At 40.8% G+C, this 20,449-nt stretch overlaps 1 protein-coding gene across 2 annotated transcripts; it reads left to right on the top strand.

The window, feature by feature from the left end:
- Positions 1–53: 53 nt before the first annotated feature.
- Positions 54–19,644, top strand: plod1a (procollagen-lysine, 2-oxoglutarate 5-dioxygenase 1a). Of its 2 annotated transcripts, none has more exons than XM_023411498.2 (19): positions 54–293; positions 2,377–2,468; positions 2,772–2,905; positions 5,069–5,232; positions 6,484–6,596; positions 7,273–7,336; positions 9,032–9,129; positions 10,149–10,250; positions 10,416–10,547; positions 11,172–11,293; positions 11,613–11,717; positions 11,882–12,007; positions 12,762–12,903; positions 13,119–13,232; positions 13,891–13,956; positions 14,205–14,309; positions 14,459–14,605; positions 15,536–15,661; positions 18,113–19,644. In XM_023411498.2, exons 1-19 carry the CDS (start codon positions 203–205, stop codon positions 18,266–18,268), a joined length of 2,199 nt encoding a protein of 732 aa, XP_023267266.1. In that variant the 5' UTR covers positions 54–202; the 3' UTR covers positions 18,269–19,644. The 2 variants fall into 2 exon arrangements, with proteins under 2 accessions (XP_023267266.1, XP_023267265.1); XM_023411497.2 differs by lacking the exon at positions 15,536–15,661 and adding an exon at positions 15,906–16,031 and having other exon boundaries at positions 56–293.
- The last annotated feature ends 805 nt before the right edge of the window (positions 19,645–20,449 follow it).

Here is a 20,449-nt window from a genome sequence, read left to right on the forward strand (position 1 = left end):
TGAGAGAGAGAGAGAGAGAGAGAGAGAGAGAGAGAGAGGGGGAGAGACATAGACAAATAGTGGGTGAGGTGGGGGGCGGCGCAGCAGAGTTAACACAGTCCTGCAAACTTCTCTTTCTCAGACGGAACCAGCTGGAACATTTTACTCTTAGGCTCACGTCGGGACCTGTGAGAGGACTTCAGCTGTAACTGGAACTAAAAACATGAGGTTTTCGTCCTTGCTGTTGTTTCCAGGGATTTTTCTCTGTGCACTTTCCCCACTGACAAAGTGTGAAGAGCAGCGACTCCCCGAAGGTAAGGCAAGCACGCTAACGACAAGTCTGCACCCAGCCCACACTTTCCAGCCATTAATTCAACACAACACAAGTACAACATGTCTCAGTGCAGTTTTAAGGCTGAGGGCGAGTCCCCGGCTCATGTGGTCCCCACTCGGACTCTGTTATGGTCGAGCCTCTCCACTGAAATGTCCGGGACAACATTCCTCCACAATTCGGTTGAAAAATGATGAATTATCATGATTATTAGTCACTTATCAGATAAAGCAGTGTGCTCCTGCAGGCCCTGCACTGAGGATTCAGTCATAGCTTCAACACCACAACACCGGGCTGTTAAATAAAGCTGAGATTTATTTGACAGCCGGATTCACGCCGAATGGTAATTTACCGTCCACAAAAGATATAAGCTACGTTATCTTGTAAGCTTTGTGTTTAAATTTTTTTTCCGACGTAAAAAATGTTAAGAAAAGTGAATGCAGTTTAACATTATGTTCCCTCTTTACGTGGGATAGAAAAGTGCACGCAGGAGCAGGACCTCCATGCCGCTGACGTGGACGGGCTGTCAGCGCTGCTAACTGTGTATTAACCTGAACGTTAGCTACATGCTAGGAGGTTACAGTAAAGTGTACTACCATGTTGAATAAGGTCCAATATAGTCTGATAAAGATTAAGAATTAGACTTTTGAGACTTTCTTTATGTCTAATTATATATTTCTCCTCACTGCAAAACCCCGGGTGCAGTCTGCAGGAAGTGTCCAACCTGATATGGTGAAATAACAGCAGTTATTTCCAGTTCAGTCTCGGTCAGTTTTTTTTTTTATTATATGAGTGAATGTTAGTGATTTGAAACAGAGAAAAATAAAGGGGAAACAAAACAAGCAGATGATGAAAACTTGAGGTAAGAAAATAGTCAAAGTGTCAGATTCATTTCATTGAGATCAGATTTCAGAGCTGAATGAACTGAATTGAATGAATGAAGATACTTTTTCACCTTTCTGTTCAAATAATCCTGGAGACAATCTGACCAAAGTGTTATCAGGAGCAGGTTATATGGGGTTTATGGTGTAAACTTACAGTTTGCCTCAGGAGCAGACTTTCCTGCAACAGACTGGACTGTGGAGAGACACTTAACTGAATCTGATCTTGTCATTTATCAAATTGAAAAATTAGTGAAGAAAATCAGCAGAAATATATAAAACCATATCAGAACCAGTGTTTCCTCTCAGATTATATAGTAGGTGACATGTGTCACATGTTATTATCACACTGACCAAAAATATTGTACATTATAATCCCCTGTTAATAACTGATTACAACCCAGAGAAGACAGAAAATGCGAGAGAGATGCAACAAAGGTTTCTAGGCTGGACTCAAATGCCCACAGCTGGACCCTCAACAAACATCTGAACAAACAATTTGAACACATCTGTCATCAGCAAGGTTAAATAAGCATTCAGCAGCTTGCCAATTTACTTTTAGTAGTTTGATTAATTGTAAATTGTATTAATTGACATGTACAGGTGAACCCTCCATTGTAATTTAAAGGTCCCATATTTTACACTTTTTCTGTGTTTTATTTGAAGTGTTGATCAATAAGAAGATATATTTGTGGTTTTAAGCACCAAAAACCAACTCAGTGTAGTTTTACATCTCCTCTCTGAGGCTTCTCTCTGGAGCTCCAGCAACAACAGGTCGGTGAACCAATCAGAAGAGAGGCCCTGCTTTATAATAAAAAAAAAGAAATGGATCTCCCTTTATACAATATGGGACCTTTAATCTTCATGGTGATTAAGGCACCTGTGTTAAAATCTAGTTTTCTGATCGTGGCTGATTACACGTGGTAACAGATACAGGGACTTTTCTGATGCTTATGATTTCACGTTACAACTCATACTTTTTGTCTGATTTCTGCTTAGTGACTGTATGTCAAGACTCCTGTCCTGCACAATCAAGACACATCTCACAGAAACTGTCAGTTGTGGCTGTTCAAGTTTGTTGCTTCAGGCTGAAGACAAGATTTATAAAAAAAAAAAAAAAAAAAAAAAAAAAAGAAGTGTGTGGTGTCATCTTTCTGAATTCCTCTACAATGTTGTGTTTTCCAGAGAAACTTCTGGTCGTTACAGTTGCAACCAAAGAGACAGATGGCTTCAAGCGTTTCTTGAGGTCCGCTAAACACTTTAACTACACTGTCAAGGTAAGAATCCCGACGGGAAGATCTCGGTCAAAGTTCCTTTCCTGCTGTCTAGCCATGAAAGCCTCTCTATCTGTTCTGTAAAAGAAAACAAATCTCTGCTTTAGCTCGACATAGTTTTTTATGTTTGAACCTTTTTTACTGCGTCTGAGTCATAAAAATAAGACAGTATTATTTTCAACAATAAAATAAAACTTGGCAAGTAATGTAAGGTATTTTATTTTACTACCAGAAAAGAAGGTTATTTGAGGATATTTGCATTTTCTTCAAATTTCAGTAAATGTATGTATGTATGTATTTTCTAAGGTTCTTGGTCGGGGTCAGAAATGGAAAGGCGGCGACTACATGTCAGCTCCAGGAGGAGGCCAGAAAGTGCGACTCCTCAAAGGGGCTCTGGATGAGATGAAGGATAACGACAAAATCATCCTTTTTATTGACAGGTAGAGTTTCAGATTTTACCGTCCCTGTCAGATATGATGTAACACCCTGGTACTTAAAGGTGCTATATGTAAGTTTTCTCTGCTGATAATATGGTTTCTTGAAAAGACCTTCAGCCATCGTTGTGTTTACAGGACAAGAGGTTAGAATATGTCCTCGGAGCAGCCGCTACAGTGACTCACTATCAGTATTACAGGACAGGACGTACCAGGGCTACCTGGTTACCATGCTAACTTCAGTAGAACAAAATGATTGATAGAAATAGAGGGATCAGCCTCTGGTGAGGAAGTTAGGTAGCTGTGGCTTCCTCCTGATGGTGGTGTAGGTGGTGACGGCGTAGAAGGGCGGTGATAATATCTACTCCCCCCGTTGGCTCGCTATCGCCCATGCTAAAAACAAGCCGGTTAATGTTAGCAGTAGTGCGCTTGCAGCAGGCTGTCCTGACCAGGAGACGAAGCTTTAGATCCGATTGTCCGATTATTAAAATCTTTGAAAATATGGGTCAAACAAGCAGGATATAAAAGTGTTGCTTAAAACTGAATAAAAATATCAAGCAGAGCTTTTAGTGTAAGTAGCAATAGCGAAAACCAACATATAGCCCCTTCAAAAGAGTTCTTACAAAACACTGTCCAGATCAGATCAGACGGGTGTAGATTTGTCAGTGTGTTTTTCCTGTCTTTCAGGCATTTTGCAGGAACTTGTCAGCTTTTACCGCTGTCAGTGTTGAGGTTGTGTGGTTACACACTTGTATGTACAGGTTGAGTTTTTTTGCATTATCACACAACAATACAGTGACACTCGTGAGGGCAAGAATATTTAAGCAAGTGTTAACTGTATGAATGTGAAATATCTCGTTCTAAATGCAGTTGTTTGCGTCACCATGTTGATCAGCTGTTCGTTCTGTAAATCAGACTGTGTGTGTTTGAGGGCTGGTTTTGTAAAAATCACCTAAAGGAAAAGTTCAGTGTTTTGTATAATAAGTTTTGAGACTGAGGTCCATCATCTTGTCGGAGGTGGATGTTATAAATCCCTTTACTTCAATCGTTTTTGTTCAGTTCACTTAAATATTTGTTTTCATTAAATACTTATTTACTTCTTTACGCTAAACAATTGCATTACCTTCCAAATGCACCTTTGTCCACACATAAGTAAGAAATCTTGTCACAGTGCTGAATGATGTCTGGACTGTTTTCACTGCTGAGTCCAGTCCTGTTCAGACTGTTAGCTCAGCACAATATAAGCCTTGTTTATCGGAGTGTAACGGCTCAGCAGCTGCCTGTCACCTGTTAGTTATCACTTCATGATTGTTGCTGCCTTCAGTCTTTCAGTAAATGTGTTACCAGTAAGCAACATACTTAACTGTATGCTGCAGCTGAGCCGACACCAATGCTCATAGTCACCAGTGTCCGCTGCTAAAAGCTGCTGATTCACTGTTCAGTGACGATATGATTCAGTTTAGTCGGTTCAGTTTGAAGGTTTTTTGGTTTATGGACTAAACAACTCGACTTCTCATTTCACTCCTCCAAAGAAAACATTAAAAAAAACAACACTGTTGGGAGACATGTCTTATTCAATGTGCTTTTCATTCACCTTCTGTCCAGTTCATCCCTAACCAGCTCCATGGGGTTCAGGTCTGGACACTGTGCTGGTCTTCATCATGTTCTGTTCTTCTAATGTTGCAGCTCATTATCTTGCTGTAGGATGAAGCCCTGACCAACCAGTCTGTCTTCCTCTATTACTGATCTGTTTCTCTCTACTCTGACATCAGTATACAGCCCTGCTTCCTGCAGTACAGTGTCATCCAAATGATGCATTAAAGGATGTTGTAACACAGTTTGTACAGACAGATTGTCTCTAGGAATTGCTTGCTTCAACTTTCAAGGTTTCATTTACTTCCACTGCTGCAGGAATAATGTCAACAAAAACTGGAAATCTGCGGGTAATCTAAAACTTTTGACGAGAGTTGCATACACACTGATGTCAGGAGAGAGCGTGATGGCTCCCTTCATGGCAGTAAACACAACCACTGGCTGCTTAACTCTCCAAATAAAGCCTGCTGTCTTCTTATAAAAGAAACCTCTAATTTATTTTAACCATGTCATTGGCTTCACACACAACTGAGCCACACAGTAAAGTTTTCTATTCTTACTCCCTGTTGGACACAGCTATGACGTGGTCTTCGCCTCGGGCCCCAAAGAACTTCTCAAAAAGTTCCAGCAGGCCAAACACAGGGTGGTCTTCTCCTCCGAGAGCCTGATCTGGCCTGACAGACACCTGGAGGACAAACACCCACACGTCAGGGAGGGCAACCGGTTCCTGGGCTCAGGGGGTAGGTCCATCTGTCCAGTCTGTCACACAGCTGGGCCAGGCCACATGTCTTTGACAATGAAATTCATCTTTTTGTACAGTGTTAATTTTTTGAATTGGTCCTGTCAGGAAATTCTTACTCCTAGTTTATTTGAGGTTTCAAGTTTGAGATGACACTAGACACATACATGCACTGACCAAACCTCAGTCCTGGTCCACAGTTTCTTTAAGAAGTTGAAAAGCTGTTTATTTTTAGACTGAACCTTAGAGTGTAATTATGAGCAGTAGAGTGAGTGTTAACATCAGTTTCCCAGTTGTAATTCTAGGTCTGGGATGTCTGTCATTTCTTTGCAACACTGATGAAGTTTGAATTAAGTATAAATGACAGATTGTATCATTCATATTTCACTAGTTCATGCCTAAAGTTTAGTGTCTCTGTACCTTATTTTTCACATCTTCACTGACAAGTTACTTCAAAAGGTTACACCATCCTGACATGTGTCATACACGTCTCTTAAAGGTCCCATATTGTATTAAGTGAGATTTCCATGTCTTTATTGATCATAAAGCTGGTCCATGTTCTATATTAATACTGTGAAAGTATCAAAGTGCTCAGTCCACAGAGAAATGCACACAGCCTGTATTCAGAAACTGAGTCTTACAACAAGCCATCGGGACTTCTGTAACTTTGTGATGTCACAAGAAAGCAGTCACCGCTCTCAGCCAGGCCCGCCCACCGGGACCCAGCATCCAACTCTGCAGGATTTGGTTTTCTCTTAGTGTTTACCTGAAATCTGTATTTGTATTTGATTACTCAGAAAACAGTCAGCCAATCAGAAGAGAGGATCACATCCTCTCTTCTGATTGGCCACTGACCTGTTGTTGCTGGAGCTCCAGAGAGAAGCCTGAGAGAGGAGATGTAAAACTACACTGACATGATTTTTGGTTCTTAAAAACACAAATATATCTTCTTATGGATATAGATACTTCAAATAAAACACTTTAATGCTCACAAGCCCCAGGTTTGGCTTTTTTCGTAGGAAGGAGTTTGGCAATTTCTGTTTATAGCAGAGAAACAGCAGGTGTGTAGTCAGCAGTCTGTCATTGATGTGGCCATAAAAACAGAAGCTGGCTCATTAGTCCTCTGAACCACTCTTCATTTTTCTCAATGTGTTTGAATGTGGGGACAATATGACAGAGTTCATACATGATAAATGAAAAGATGTTAGATAGACTTGTGCCATATTCTTTCACCGTCTGTTTGTTTCCTCAGGTTTCATTGGCTACCTTCCCAACATCAGAGAAATGGTTTCTGATTGGTCGGGTGAAGACGATGACAGTGATCAGCTCTTCTTCACCAAGATTTACATTGATCCAGAAAGAAAAGTGAGATCTGTAACACTGCACTGTTCATTTCATGGATATATACTATATAAAGGCACAATGAATACTAGAACTACTAATATTAACATATCATTTTTAACATTGTTAGATAACATGTGATATTTTATTTTGTTCTCAAATCCTTCCAGAGAAAACCAGATCTTTATTTCCCCTGTTTGAGAAAAACGTTTGATCATATTTTACTGATTCTAACAGGAAAATTGTTTTTATTTTAATTATTTCCTGTCACTTCATGTTGCTGTTTTTTAACCTGCTGTTTTATGTCAGTGAGACTCAGCACTTTGTGCCCAGATGTTCCACATTAAAAACCTTACAGTAGCTCAGTGGTAATAATCGCTCCTGTTCCTTGTGCTTTTAATTTGTAACACCTGCAGAAAGTGCAGGAGCGTTTTATTGATGGTAATTTAACAGGTAAACAACAAAACAGCAGAGTAGGAGAAACTGTTGAAATAAAGCAGTGTTGTGTGGTGAACGTGAGTCTGTTGTTCTGATGGAGTTAGTGATCGCACCATCTGATGTAAACATAGGTGAAGTCATCCCTCTGTACTAGACATTTTTATAGTATTATTATTTTAGTTCTGGCCTTTATTGGAGAATTTATGCTGTTTAGATATGACTGTAATATAAAGAGTGAAAACTATGTATTTCCCTGTTTCAGAAATCCATAAATATCACAGTGGACAGCAAATGCAGATTGTTCCAGAACCTCCATGGAGCCCTCGGTGAGTCCAGCCACTCAAGTTTGTCAAGCAGACAGGAAGCGTCCTGTAACACAGTGTCTGATGTACGGGAATCAGAGGTCTCTGCTGCTCTGTTAGAAATGTTAACTCTGGCTGCTTTAACAATGTGACAGTTATTCAGCCATGTTGAAAAGATGAACTGACCGTGAGCTCCGATCAGATCAGAATCACTTTGCTTCACTTGAGGTAACAGCATCTCACAGAGAAGCAGAGGAGCTGATACTAACGACAGAATCCACTCAGTCACAGTATAACCTGATGTACATCACTGATATAAACTACACCACTGTGTTGTTACAGTGACGGTACAGAGCTGATTCTTCCTCAGACTGATTGAGTGGATGACGGCCATGAATTAAGATGCACATTGTGTTTCTGCTCAGACAACATGAACCACTCCCACGGTCTGTGAACCTGCTGCACTGAGACATCAACACCCTGGAGCCCTGATATTGATGTTATCAGTTTTAATATTATATTGTAGACAGCCAGTAGTTACACAGTCCTGTGCTGAACATTTTCCCTCAACAATGGGATCACTGTGTGTTTTATAGCTGCTTATGTAACATTGCTTTGGAAAATGACAATGGGGCATCATCATCACAGCCGATGTAGTGAAGTGAAGCTCAGGGATTCACGGTTGTACTGATTCAGGCTGAACCTCAGCAGTGTCTCTGAAGCTGAGGAATCTGTGAGGACTCTGTGAGGTGAACGTGCCAAAGCTCACACAGACGCCCTCATGAGTCCAGGGGCATGAATGGAGCAGCCTGCTCCCATAGACCCTCACACTGTGAGCTCTTCTGTTAACGGCTGTTTGCTCTGTCTCTGTTTAAAGTGTAAGAGATGAGACAACAGCAGTCAGACATTTACATATGCATCAATGTTGACACTTAAAAATCCACAACATGATGTAAAGTAGAAACATCAGGAAATATAACTCAAACAAGTACTTACATTTTTAAATTACCAGTTTTTGTAATACACTCGACTAAATACACAATCATCCCCTGCCTCCTTCCCCCCACCCCTGGCAATCCCCTGTTAGGGGCCCCTTGGGAAAAATGTAGAAGAAAATCCACCAGTGAGTTTGTGTGTCAGGTGTGTATTGTGTGCTTTCTGTAGTGTTGTGTTTCTGTGACACCATTTCCTTTGACTTGGCCTCAGGCTCCTGATCACTGCCTCTCTACTCTCCTTGGAACTGGCTCATTCTCTCTAAGCCCTTTGGGCCGGAGGCTCCTGGTAATACTGTGTTTCTGTCCGTTGGGTTCCTGAATATAGATGTAAGCAACGAAACAAAGGAACAAAAGGTGGATTTAGGTGTGAGATGTGGTGAGGTGAAGGGAGGCGTCTGATCTGAGTCAATGGAGCTTGTCGATGCTGTGGGGTTTTGCTTGTGCCCTGCCGCAGGATGTAAATTCCTGTGGAAGAGAAACAGGGCGATCTTTTTATCAAATTCCTTCACAGAGCAGATAGGGGCCACAGATAATCCTGTGGAGAGTACTGAGAGCTCTCCTCAGACAGATGTTATCTGCTCTCTGTGTATCATAGTTTCTTTCCTCTCCTTCACATACTCCTCTGCCTCATCCTGGTCCACATCCCCTGTCCTCTCTCTCATCGTCCTCTGATTGTGACTAAATACACAATTATCTATCGATGTGCGTGTTTTTGTTTTTCCAGATGAGGTGGTCCTCAAATTTGAAGATGGTCGGGTACGAGCCAGAAACGTGCTGTATGACACCCTGCCTGTCATCATCCATGGGAATGGCCCAACAAAGGTATTGACCTATCAGACCACACTGACCCATCACATGCTGCAGCAGCCTGAACCGGCCTGAAACAGCTGACCACCAGAGTAACTACAGGTTACTGCAGGTGTAACTGCAGGCGTCTAAAGAAGTCCAGCTCTTCAATCAGCAAATCTAATTACAACTAATTTGAACCATGCATCTTGTGCTGCACCGCTAAACTAGCCAAAGTGGATTTGGACACGTCCTAAATGCTCCATATGCCTGGATCGTTAAACTAGATCCAAGAACTCTGAGCATGTATAAGTAGTTTTTCTTCATTCTGCTTAGAGATGCATTACCTAGAGTCAACTGATGTGGTTCAAACGGCCACATCAGCCTTCTAGCTCGTGTCTCCTCATTATCTGTGAACACGCGCATTAATCTTAGTTTGCTGGATGAACCACTGAAAAGGCTTTTACGCCACAGGACTGTCATGTTGTGTCTTGATACTCCTGTCAGCTCAGCTCTCAGTCAAACATGTGATCCTGTTCCCACCCAGAGGGTGTTCCCGATTAATCTTTTTGTCATTCATCATCAGATTTCTTTTCTGTACTGCAAATCCAGAATGAGCTTTGTGATTTCAGACTTTAATGTAGTTTTATTTTAATGTTCCATGTTGTATACAGTGAGGTTTCCATGTGTTTTTTGCTTATAAGGTAGAAACTGAAAAAGAGATTCTCAGAGTCTCTCTCACTGACCTGTTGTTGCTAAGGCTCCAGAGAGAAGCCTGAGAGAGGAGATGTAAAACCACACTGAGATGGTTTTAGTTTCTTAAAAGCACAAATATGTCTTGAATGGATCAACACTTCAAAATAAAACACACAAAAAGTGTAAAATATGAAGCCTTTAAGTGGCTTAGTAACAAGTGCCCAGTCAGTCAGTCTTGCCAAAGTATTTGCAAATGTTGTTAAGATACTGAAAATCATTTGATCAGTCATTCTCTTGGTGAAGGACTTGACATTAGATTGAGATGTGAAAACCTAGAGGAGCGCGTGTTTGTTTTCCAGCTCCAGATCAACTACCTGGGAAACTACATCCCCAACACATGGACGTTCGAGAGCGGATGCACAGTGTGTCAGGAGGATCTCCGCCCTCTCACAGCTCTTAAGGTCTGTTCACACGCTCTTGGTGATCATGTCCGAACTGGCAAACAGTCTTTGCACAAGATTTCCCACAACATTTTAATCAGTGATGAGAATATTTAATCTGTTCAGTGTTTTGTAATAAGACGTTTCTCCTGAGACTTGTATGATGCTGGTGTTTTTTTCCAACAGGAGAGTGAATACCCACTGGTGGTGATCGGCATCTTCATTCAGCAGCCTACCCCCTTTGTCACAGTGTTTTTTGAACGCCTACTGAAGCTGCAGTACCCCAAGAACAGACTCAAACTCTTCATCTACAACCAGGTAACAGGAGGGCATTTACTGCATTAGCTTTATCATGACAAAGAGCTTTTGTTGGAACTGTGTCAGCAAAATAACTGAATAAAGTAATAGGCACCAGTGAATTTAATGAGTCACTGATATAAAAATGTAGTGATAAGGAAATAAAAACCCTGGCCATGAATCAACAGGACACCAAAATACTTTCAGGCTGCAAATGAGCAAAGAAAAAAAAGATTTTTAGTTTAATCTGCTTCACAAATCTCCAAAGAAATGAAAAAAATATTCATAACCAGTTGAAAGTGACAAAAAATAAATTAACCTCTTTGAACTCAGTTGATGCAACTTTCTTCAGAACTTCAAACTCAGTTAATCTGAACACACACATCACACACTCACATCAGTGCAGAAGACCTGTGATTTAATTTCAGTACAAAGAAGACATGCTAAGCTGCTGACAGCTGTCTCACCCATCACATAGAAAAAGCTTGTGGTTGCACAAACATGCACCATGATAATGTGTTATGGTCGCGAAGCCGCCTCAGCAAAAGCCTTGCTAACTGTCATATATGCAGATTTGGTGCTGCTTTCTGTGCGTGTAGGAATTCAGACTCTCTTTCTGTCTGTTTACTTCTCCTCTTCCTCCAGGAGGCTCATCACGAGCGTCAGGTCAGCTCCTTCCTGCAGGATCATGGAAGCCTATATCAGGATGTAAGGTTCATCGGGCCTGAGGAGGAAATAGAGGAAGCTTCCTCCCGCAACCTGGGCTTGTGAGTTCCATGTAACCAGTGGTCGGCTTTGAATCTTCTTGAGTTTCAGGTGTATTTAAAGAAACTCATATGTGGATCACATGATTTAAAGGTCCCACGTTGTATTAAGTGAGATTTCCATGTTTATTTTGATTATAAAGAAGATCTAGGTTCTATATTAGTACTGTGAAAGTATCAAAGTTGTCAGTCCACAGAGAAATGTGTGCACCCTGAATTCATAAACTGAGCCTTAAAAAGAGCCGTCAGGACTTCTGTAACTTTGTGATGTCACAACAAATTTGCATGATGTTGACCAGTTGGTGCGTCTCCCTCCCTTCAGTGACATGTGTCGGAAAGACGAGGACTGTGACTACTTCTTCAGCGTGGACATTGAAGTGGTCTTAAAGAACGAGAACACACTCAAAATCCTCATTGAACAGAACCTGTGAGTAGATTCATCAATACTGAAATATTCATAATAATCTTGTGTTAGCTGATATCTTGACTTCTGTAGTCACGACACATGAACTAGATCTTTTCATTACACTAATTTATTTACTCAGTGAATGTGTCCAGATGAAGAAACATGAAAACGCTCCTGTTGTTTAGTCCCATTGTAGCACCGATGATAACTCGGACTGGGCGACTGTGGAGTAACTTCTGGGGAGCCCTGAGTGCAGACAGCTACTACGCCCGGTCTGAGGACTACGTGGACATAGTGCAAGGACGCAGAGTGTAAGTTGCCGAAAGTTCGTTGTTCCTGAAGTCTTATTATTGACGGAGTAGACTGAAAAGCCACTGATACCACAGTCCAGACACTTTACAGTCCCCTGTAGATGTGCACTAAATGTTCCATCAAATCACCAGCTGTGCATCTGACCACAGTGATTGTTTAACCAGTGGCAGGAAATATCCTTCACATTATTGTTACTAGGGTTATTACATTTTCACTGGGCGTCAGTCAAAGAGGAACACCTGAAAATAAAGAGTAAAAAGACTAAAGTGCATGGCCCGAATGCAATTATCCATATCACTGTTGCTATTTTAACAGTGTAAATAACGGTCTCTGCTCCAGGCGCATGGTTCAAAAGGGTTGTACTTAGTCTCTTAATTATACTTTGGGGCGATCAGAGTGCCACATCCCATTTCCTTTAAAAGCCAGACGCACTTGCACCTTGTTGGATTGATAATGACGCAGTGTTTCACACAGAAATAGATTCTGTTTGAGGTGAGTTGATTACATATTGCGACTGACCAAAGAAGGGCTGAGTGAATCAATGTGTAAAGGCTTATAATATACAGGATCCTGTACCTGTTGTCTTGTTGGACAACAGGAAGCTTCTTATTGAATCTTAACACCAGATATTCTATATATTAAACTGAGCTGCTTCTCTCTCACTATGTGGGAATTTACAGTGTTTTGTGTCTGTTGATGATATCAGATCCTGGTGTTGGTGTTTAAGTGGTCTAAGACTGTCCTGGTTTTCAGGGGTGTGTGGAACGTCCCGTATGTGTCCAGTGTGTACCTGGTGAAGGCCAGCCTCCTCCGCTCCGAGCTCACCGACCACGACCTGTTCGACTCGCACAACTTAGACCCGGACATGGCGTTCTGCCACCAAGCGCGCAGCAAGGTGGGTGAGAGGAGGAGGGTCTCCACGGTGACTTAATGGATTTACATTAGTATTAGTGCATGTATGAACAACATAACTACAGCATGTAAAGGATAGTTTCAGTTAGTTTAATTCCTTTTTTACTTCTCCTGGTATTTTTTGTCGTATTTTGTATATATATATATATATATATATATAAAATATAATATTTGACCTGTTGTGAATGTTTCTCTCAGGGAATCTTCATGTATGTGACCAACCTGCACAATTTCGGTCGTATCCTGTCAACAGAAAACTACCAGACCAGCCATCTTCACAATGATCTGTGGCAGATCTTTGAAAACCAAGTGGTGAGAAACAATCAGCTGTTCATGATCCCAGCTGTTGTAGTGGTGGTGGGATCAGTGTGGGATCAGTGTGGGGTGCCCTCTTGTGTTGGGTGTGGGTTATTGCAGTGGCAGTAACTAGAATCAGGTTTATTGCCAAGTAGGTGTTCAGGGAACTGGCTTTGGTGTTTTGGTGCATAACAATAAATGTAATGAGAAGAAACAATATAAAGAAAGATAAAAACAAATCAAGTACTGAAAGTTTGATAGCTTAAATATAGATAGATTTTTTTTCCAATAATGGATGGATGATAATAAGAATGTGAAAAAGTATATATATATAATACACAATATATAACTAGCCCATGATGGGATGGTTTGAATAAAACCTTTTGAAAACAAGTCATGTGTATGAACAGTGGCCTCTCACCTGCACTGAATCAGCCAATAGCCATTACAGCTTGTCATGAGATGTCAAGATTACCCATCATGCATTCTGTCCACCATTAAATATACTGACGCATAGAAGAAGAAAGCTTGAGTAGAGTTAAAATTATCATCATTAGCAGGTTTAATGTATAATAATTATGATAATTGATTTTGGTAAAACTGGTTGTACTGGTAGAAGCAGGATAACAAGTGACATCAGACACAGTGTAAACCTGCTCTGTGTTTCTTTCAGGACTGGCAGGAGCGCTACATTCATGAGAACTACACTCGCATGATGAAGGACAAGCTGATTGAAACTGTGAGTTCAACACAAGTTGTCCTGCACACATTACATCATTACAGTGAAACAGAGTAAACAGCAGACTGATGTTCTTCAGTAGCGAGACCAGAACATCTGACCTCCTGTGTCCTTCTGTGACGCAGAGTGAAAACCAGAAACTCACTTGTTGAAACTTCTTTTAAAAAAGAGAGAATGATGCTGAGACAATCAGTGAAATATCTGATGTCCCTCAGTGATGCTGTTGTACTGTGTCCTCTGTCCACCAGCCTTGTCCCGATGTGTACTGGTTCCCAATTTTCTCTGTTGCTGCTTGTAACCACATTATTGAAGAAATGGAGAACTTCGGGAAGTGGTCTGGAGGAGGCTCCGTGGTATGTTATCACATGGGTGTGTTATTGTGTGGGTGGTATTTTTTTCATCTTCTTGCATCAGCGCAGTGACTCTAATAGTAAACTGTTGGATATGTGACCAGAATGATCTGCCCTGTACAGCTGCTGTAATTTGATTCCTTTGCTTTCAGGACACCAGAATCCAGGGCGGCTACGAGAACGTCCCCACCATCGACATCCACATGAATCAAATTAACTTTGAGAAGGAATGGCATAAGTTCTTGCTGGAGTTCATAGCACCGATAACAGAGAAAATGTATCCTGGTTACTACACCAAGGTAAGACTCATCATCGTCATCCTCACACTTTTGTCTTATGAGATGAGAATCAGTGTGAGCTGTGAGCGAATTCAAATATTCACCTCAACGTGATCTCGCCTCCGTTGAACAGGGTTAAGAAGAGATGTTGCTTCCTGAAATGATGATATCTGCGTTAAACTGACTGTCCTCATTAATCCTTCTTTGTTGCAGATTGGACACTGCTGTAGTGCTCGTACTGCATTTCTCCCAGAGTTCACCTGTCAGTCCATTAGAGTAGTAAAGTGGGTGGAGTTATTTCTGGCAATAGTCAATCCTGTTTAATTTCTGCACAGTGTCAGGTATCCTGCAGGTGCTGGCTGGTCATTAAACTCTCAGTTATCAACTCAAACTGAGCCACGTGGTAAATAAAACTCCCAGAAGACCCCAGTCTGCTCTTTTGAGAAATTGAATGAATTTTTTACTCTAAAGATGATGAACTTTGATTAAGTTAACTCCCACTTGATTTGTCTAATTCACCGTATAAGTCCATAAGCCTAAAAGCCATATTAGTAAAACCTTTTTCTGTAACCTGTGGCCACACCCACTTTGCTGCTTTATAAGGTCAAACTGTGATACGTGCTTTTGTCCTCTCAGCCAGGGTGGCCATCATTATTTAGTGAAACAGCTAGATATTGTAGTTTTTTATCAGACAAACAGGATATAGAGCATTTATTGGGTACTATTTCACATGTAGTGAGTATTTGTGGCAGCAGGATGGACCACCACCACAATAACATCATATATTGTTTTTAGATTGAATATCGCCCCCAAGCCTAATCATTTGTCATTACCTTTGAATAATGCAGAAGATGATTTGCAGACTAATTGAAAATGAGAGTTTCCGCCCTGTTGTTGGCTCCTGTGCTGCTGCCTGTGTGTTGTGCTGACCAACATGTCTTTTCTCATCAGTGTGCCACTCCCTTGAACTTTGTGGTGAGGTACAAACCTGACGAGCAGCCACTGCTCGTCCCTCACCATGACGCCTCCACATTCACTATTAACATAGCTCTCAACAGCAAAGGCGTTGACTACCAGGTAAATGAGGAGGAGCTGGCAGGTAATAGAAGCTACAGGACATGATGATGCGGGTGATCTGCGGCTCTCTCTCTGCTTCTCTGCTCCATCTCTGGAAGTGAATGCTGGAATAGGAACCGAGCTGACGCTTGAGCAGGAACCAGACGAGTGGCGTACATGTGTACACACACTATGTGTCTCTTGGCCAGATGAGCAGTTTCTATGTGAATGCTTGCATGACTCCTCTCTGTCTGTGTGTTTGCAGGCTCAGTTTGACTTGGCCTTTGTAGTTAGATATAAACCAGATGAGCAGCCCTCTTTGAGGCCACACCATGACGCCTCCACATTCACTATAAACATTGCACTCAATCAAGTGGGCCTTGATTACCAGGTGAGTGTGTTTAGAGGTTGGTAGAAATCTGACATTTCCAGCAGTTGTGGTTACTGCATCCTAAAAAAAAAAACAGATAGTGTTCGTTACCCACCATATAATCCCATTACCCAACATGCAGCTGCTCATACAAGACGAGACCTGGAAAACTCTGCTGGTTATTTAATGGGGAAATCCACCTTACATCAGTCAGTGTGCTGTTCAAATGATTTAGTGCAGTTGTATCAGTTGGTAGAAACTGGAAATAAGGTACCGGTACTTGTAGTGTAGCTGTCAGCAGGGGACAGTTGGTCACATTGGTGTTAGTGGCTGACAAAACGACTCGAGCTGTTCCAGTCAGAAGAGTTGTATCTGAACACAGAGACAGTTATGAATCGTGACTGTGTCCCAGTAAAACTGCAGTGAGAGATTATTCATTTAAATCCACTGTGTAGGTTTTGGACATGTCACTGTGTGGTAGAATAACAAAGGGCCTGTCCGGTCATATGAAGGAGAGACTGGTTCACATCTGCTAATTAAAACTCAAAAATAGAAAAGTAAGTAAGTAAATGATACACAAAATTGTGTAGTTAAGTTTATTTTAAGGTGGAATTTTCCCTCAAGCAGACAACATCTCCAACTGTAAATCAGATAACAGGGTGGAGAAATTGTTCTTTTATGGCTCATTAGTTTCCTGATAATTTCCTAGAAAGAACAAAGTCATTTGATTTTGTAGAAAAAAAAACCCAAGTAGATATTGATTCAGTATTTATTTATTATTAATTTATTAAAGAGTATTTCAACAAACATTTTTAGAGCTGAGGCCAGAACTGATTGTGTGTAGCCAAGTCAACAGCGTTCTGGATACTTTTGTAAAGAAACACAGGTCAGTTTAATTGTGTACACATACACAGTGTAGAGGGAGAAACGGGGGCACTAGGATTATTAATCTGTCCTGTTCAAGTTTGAAAATATCAGCTTTCACATGAACATAGAAGAACTCAAACAACACAAAGGTTTGATAAAGCATGATGCTGAATCAGAATCATATCATTAATTGAATGCCATCATATTTCTGGCATGTAAATCTACATCCCTGGTGTTTCAAACTTTCCATTTGTATCATCTCTCTTTGTGAGTCTGTCTTCTTTGCATGACACATGAAGCTGAAGCGAGGGGCCTTGTTTTTATTGTTGCATCCATGTTTCCCTGCATCTTCAAAAACTTAGTTCACGGTGTTATTGGTTCATACTACATGGATTTGAACTGAGAAGAAACTACTGCTAAATACAGTCACTGTCGTGTGTGAAGCTGTTGTCATGATATATTATGTAGTGTGTCGGAAGACCTACAAAGCTTTCAGGATATCATTTTTGAATATTTACATTTTGAAGTACTATATATATAAATATATAATATTTGATCAGTGATTATTCTAATGACAAAACCAGTGGTTTTGCTTGTTAAAGGTCATTAACTAGAAATCACATGTAACCTGAGCTCTCAAATAAAAGCTGGTGTTACTGTCAGGACATGAACTAGAGACAAGATAGATCACACCTGTCAACAAGTTGAGGTCCCAACACAGTCCTCAGTAGTTATTACTACATTATTACATGAGTAGTCAGTAGTTATTACTACATTATTACACGAGTATTCAGTCATCATTATTATACTACATTATTACACGAGTATTCAGTCATCATTATTATAATGTATTATTGCTACATTATTACAAATACTCAGTAGTTATTACTATATTATTACGCGTCATTTAATAACATTACTATGTTATTAAATGAGTATTAAGTCAGTGTGAGGTTGTGAATGTTCAGCAATGTGAATCACATAATAGATTCTTCCACAGCCTTTTTAGTAGTACCAGTGTAAACTGGACAAAACAGAAAATGTAACCACAATATTCACTTTCAACAATACCCACATTTATATAACTATATCATATTGAATAACATTTCATTTAAAATCAGTTCAAATGAACTCATGTAAAAATGGGGAATGATTCAAACATGGCTAAAACAAGCAAGACCACCATATGGACTTTTATGTGTCTGATCTTAATATGTGTTGTGCTGTGACTGCAGGGTGGTGGATGCAGGTTCCTGCGCTACAACTGCTCCATTCAAGCTCCTCGTAAAGGCTGGGCCCTCATGCATCCCGGCCGCCTCACCCACTACCACGAAGGACTGCCAACCACCGGCGGGGTCCGGTACATTGCAGTGTCCTTTGTGGATCCCTGAACTCCCAAAGATGGCACACCTCACCAGCTAGTCCAGACCAAACAGGACACACGCTGTCCACATCCTTCAGCATCACAGCTGCTCTTTATCCTCTGATCCGGAGTGGTGACCGCTTCTTTCTTCATTATATCACTTCCTGATATTGTTTCTGTGTCACTTACAGAATTATATGCAATTTGTGACTCTGATCAACCGCTATCAGCTGCAGAACTTCAGTGCTCTATGATGTAATGAGACATAAAATCACAGATGCACAGTGGAAGAAGAACATACAAAATGTTATCACCAAGTATCATGTCGTTCAAACCTTCACAGATAGAAACACAAGCTCCTGTGACCAGCAGCCTGCATGTGTCTCCTGTCAGATACAGTTTTCAGACCCAATAGGCATTAAGGGTTGTAATCTGAATGTGAGCAGAACTAGCACTCATTGAGCCTTTTTTCTTTTTGAAGAAGTGTTAAATCTTCCTGATGTAATGTAAATATATTGCAACACAAGTATTTCACTTGGATCAATGTCCTTTATGACATTCATTCAGAAAATTTTACAGGTCAGAGATTATATAGTGCAGTTAGTTCCAGTGATGAAAGACAGGCAAGTAACAAAAGAGACTGTGCAGTTGCATTATATGAAGTGTAGGTTTACATGTGTAGGAGCGTATAACTCATCGATGGCTAAATATCTCAGTGTTTGTATTATTGGCTCCTCCAGGGCCCCATGAAAGCCCCGGTCAGACTGTGTGTGAGCTGCTTCATTCATGCTCCATTAAAGCATATAGACATGATCCTGCTCCGTTGCCTAATCCTAAAGACACTCCTTAAAAAAAACAGAGCTTCACTGTCTATGTTCAGTTTTTATTCTTCTTCGTTTCTTAATGTTTTAACTTGAATTGGTACAAATCAGACCTGCACAGAAAACAATGCAGGATTGAACATTTTTCATCATGTGACAGTTTCAGTTATCGTCGTCATCACACATGGAGCCGCTCTGGTGCAGCTGTTTGGCCTCAATCTAAAGCTCCTGTTTGGTCTGGAGGGTCTGGTGCGGATCAGAAATGATGCTGTTGTGCCTTTAGCTCTCTCAGGAATAAACAAGCTTCGACATTTTTTAGATGCTTTTGTAAAAACTTTTACTTCATTAAGTTACACAAACTGTGCCTTTTTTTTCGGTAACCAAAGCAGTTTCTCTTTTATTCTGTCTCGAACTGAGACACTCCAAAGCCTGTTACAGCTCTTATTTATTTTGTATTGGAATCAGATAATTTTTCATCTATTCACTGCTGTCAGTCAGCTGAGAAACACTCACACACCTTCTCTCTGTCACAAGCCATCTTACTGTTCTTTGAGCCCCACTCGAATAAAACAGTGAAACCCAACTGAAGTGAGTCTGAACTGTGATTGAACTGTGTGGAGGATTAACAGTAGGGATAAACAAAACTAAAATCAAGACAGATTAGGTTATTTTCTGCTCTGTGCAGCATCACATGATATAAGTAAAGCTCAGTGCAGACACACCAACACTTTCTGGGCGTAAGTACGAGTTAAATTTCTGTCTCAAAATCCCATGAAAATCTCACCATGAATACTATGACAATTTATATACCTAATACTATGATGTTTTTAAAACCTTAATATACAACAGCTAGTTCTGACTAAGTCATTTGATTGGAAGACAGAGTACAGCAGCACCGGGACTTTTAATGACGTGTATCCCTCCGCCTTACAGGTGTTCTATTAATCGTCAATGAGCGTTACATTAACGGTCGTTATATATCTTAGATTGTAACAAAGTTTGCAAAGATGAATATATTTCCAGAAATAACATTTGAATTAAATTGTGTGTGGTCGATAGAAGAGGATGCTCCCTCTCGTGTGATATTGCTCGACTATACGATTATTTATTTATGGGGCGGCACGGTTGTATAGTGGTTACAACTGTCGCCTCACAGTGAGAAGGTTCTGGCTTCGAACCCCTTCTGTGTGCAGTATTCATGTTCTTCCTGTGCCCGTGGGGGTGATCTCCGCGTGCTCCGGTTTCCTCCCACAGTATGAAGACTTGGTAATTGGTAACAGAGGGTTGGGGATAAGTGTCCCAGAACAAACATCACATTTCAAATCAATAGTGAAATCCTTAAGACTCCATTTCTCCCACTCTGTGATTAATGTTATGATATTACAAAT

This window comes from Seriola lalandi, unplaced genomic scaffold (assembly GCF_002814215.2).
Source record: "Seriola lalandi dorsalis isolate HSWRI2012SDOR001 ecotype SW California unplaced genomic scaffold, Sedor1 jcf7180002054469, whole genome shotgun sequence".
NCBI lineage: Eukaryota > Metazoa > Chordata > Actinopteri > Carangiformes > Carangidae > Seriola > Seriola lalandi.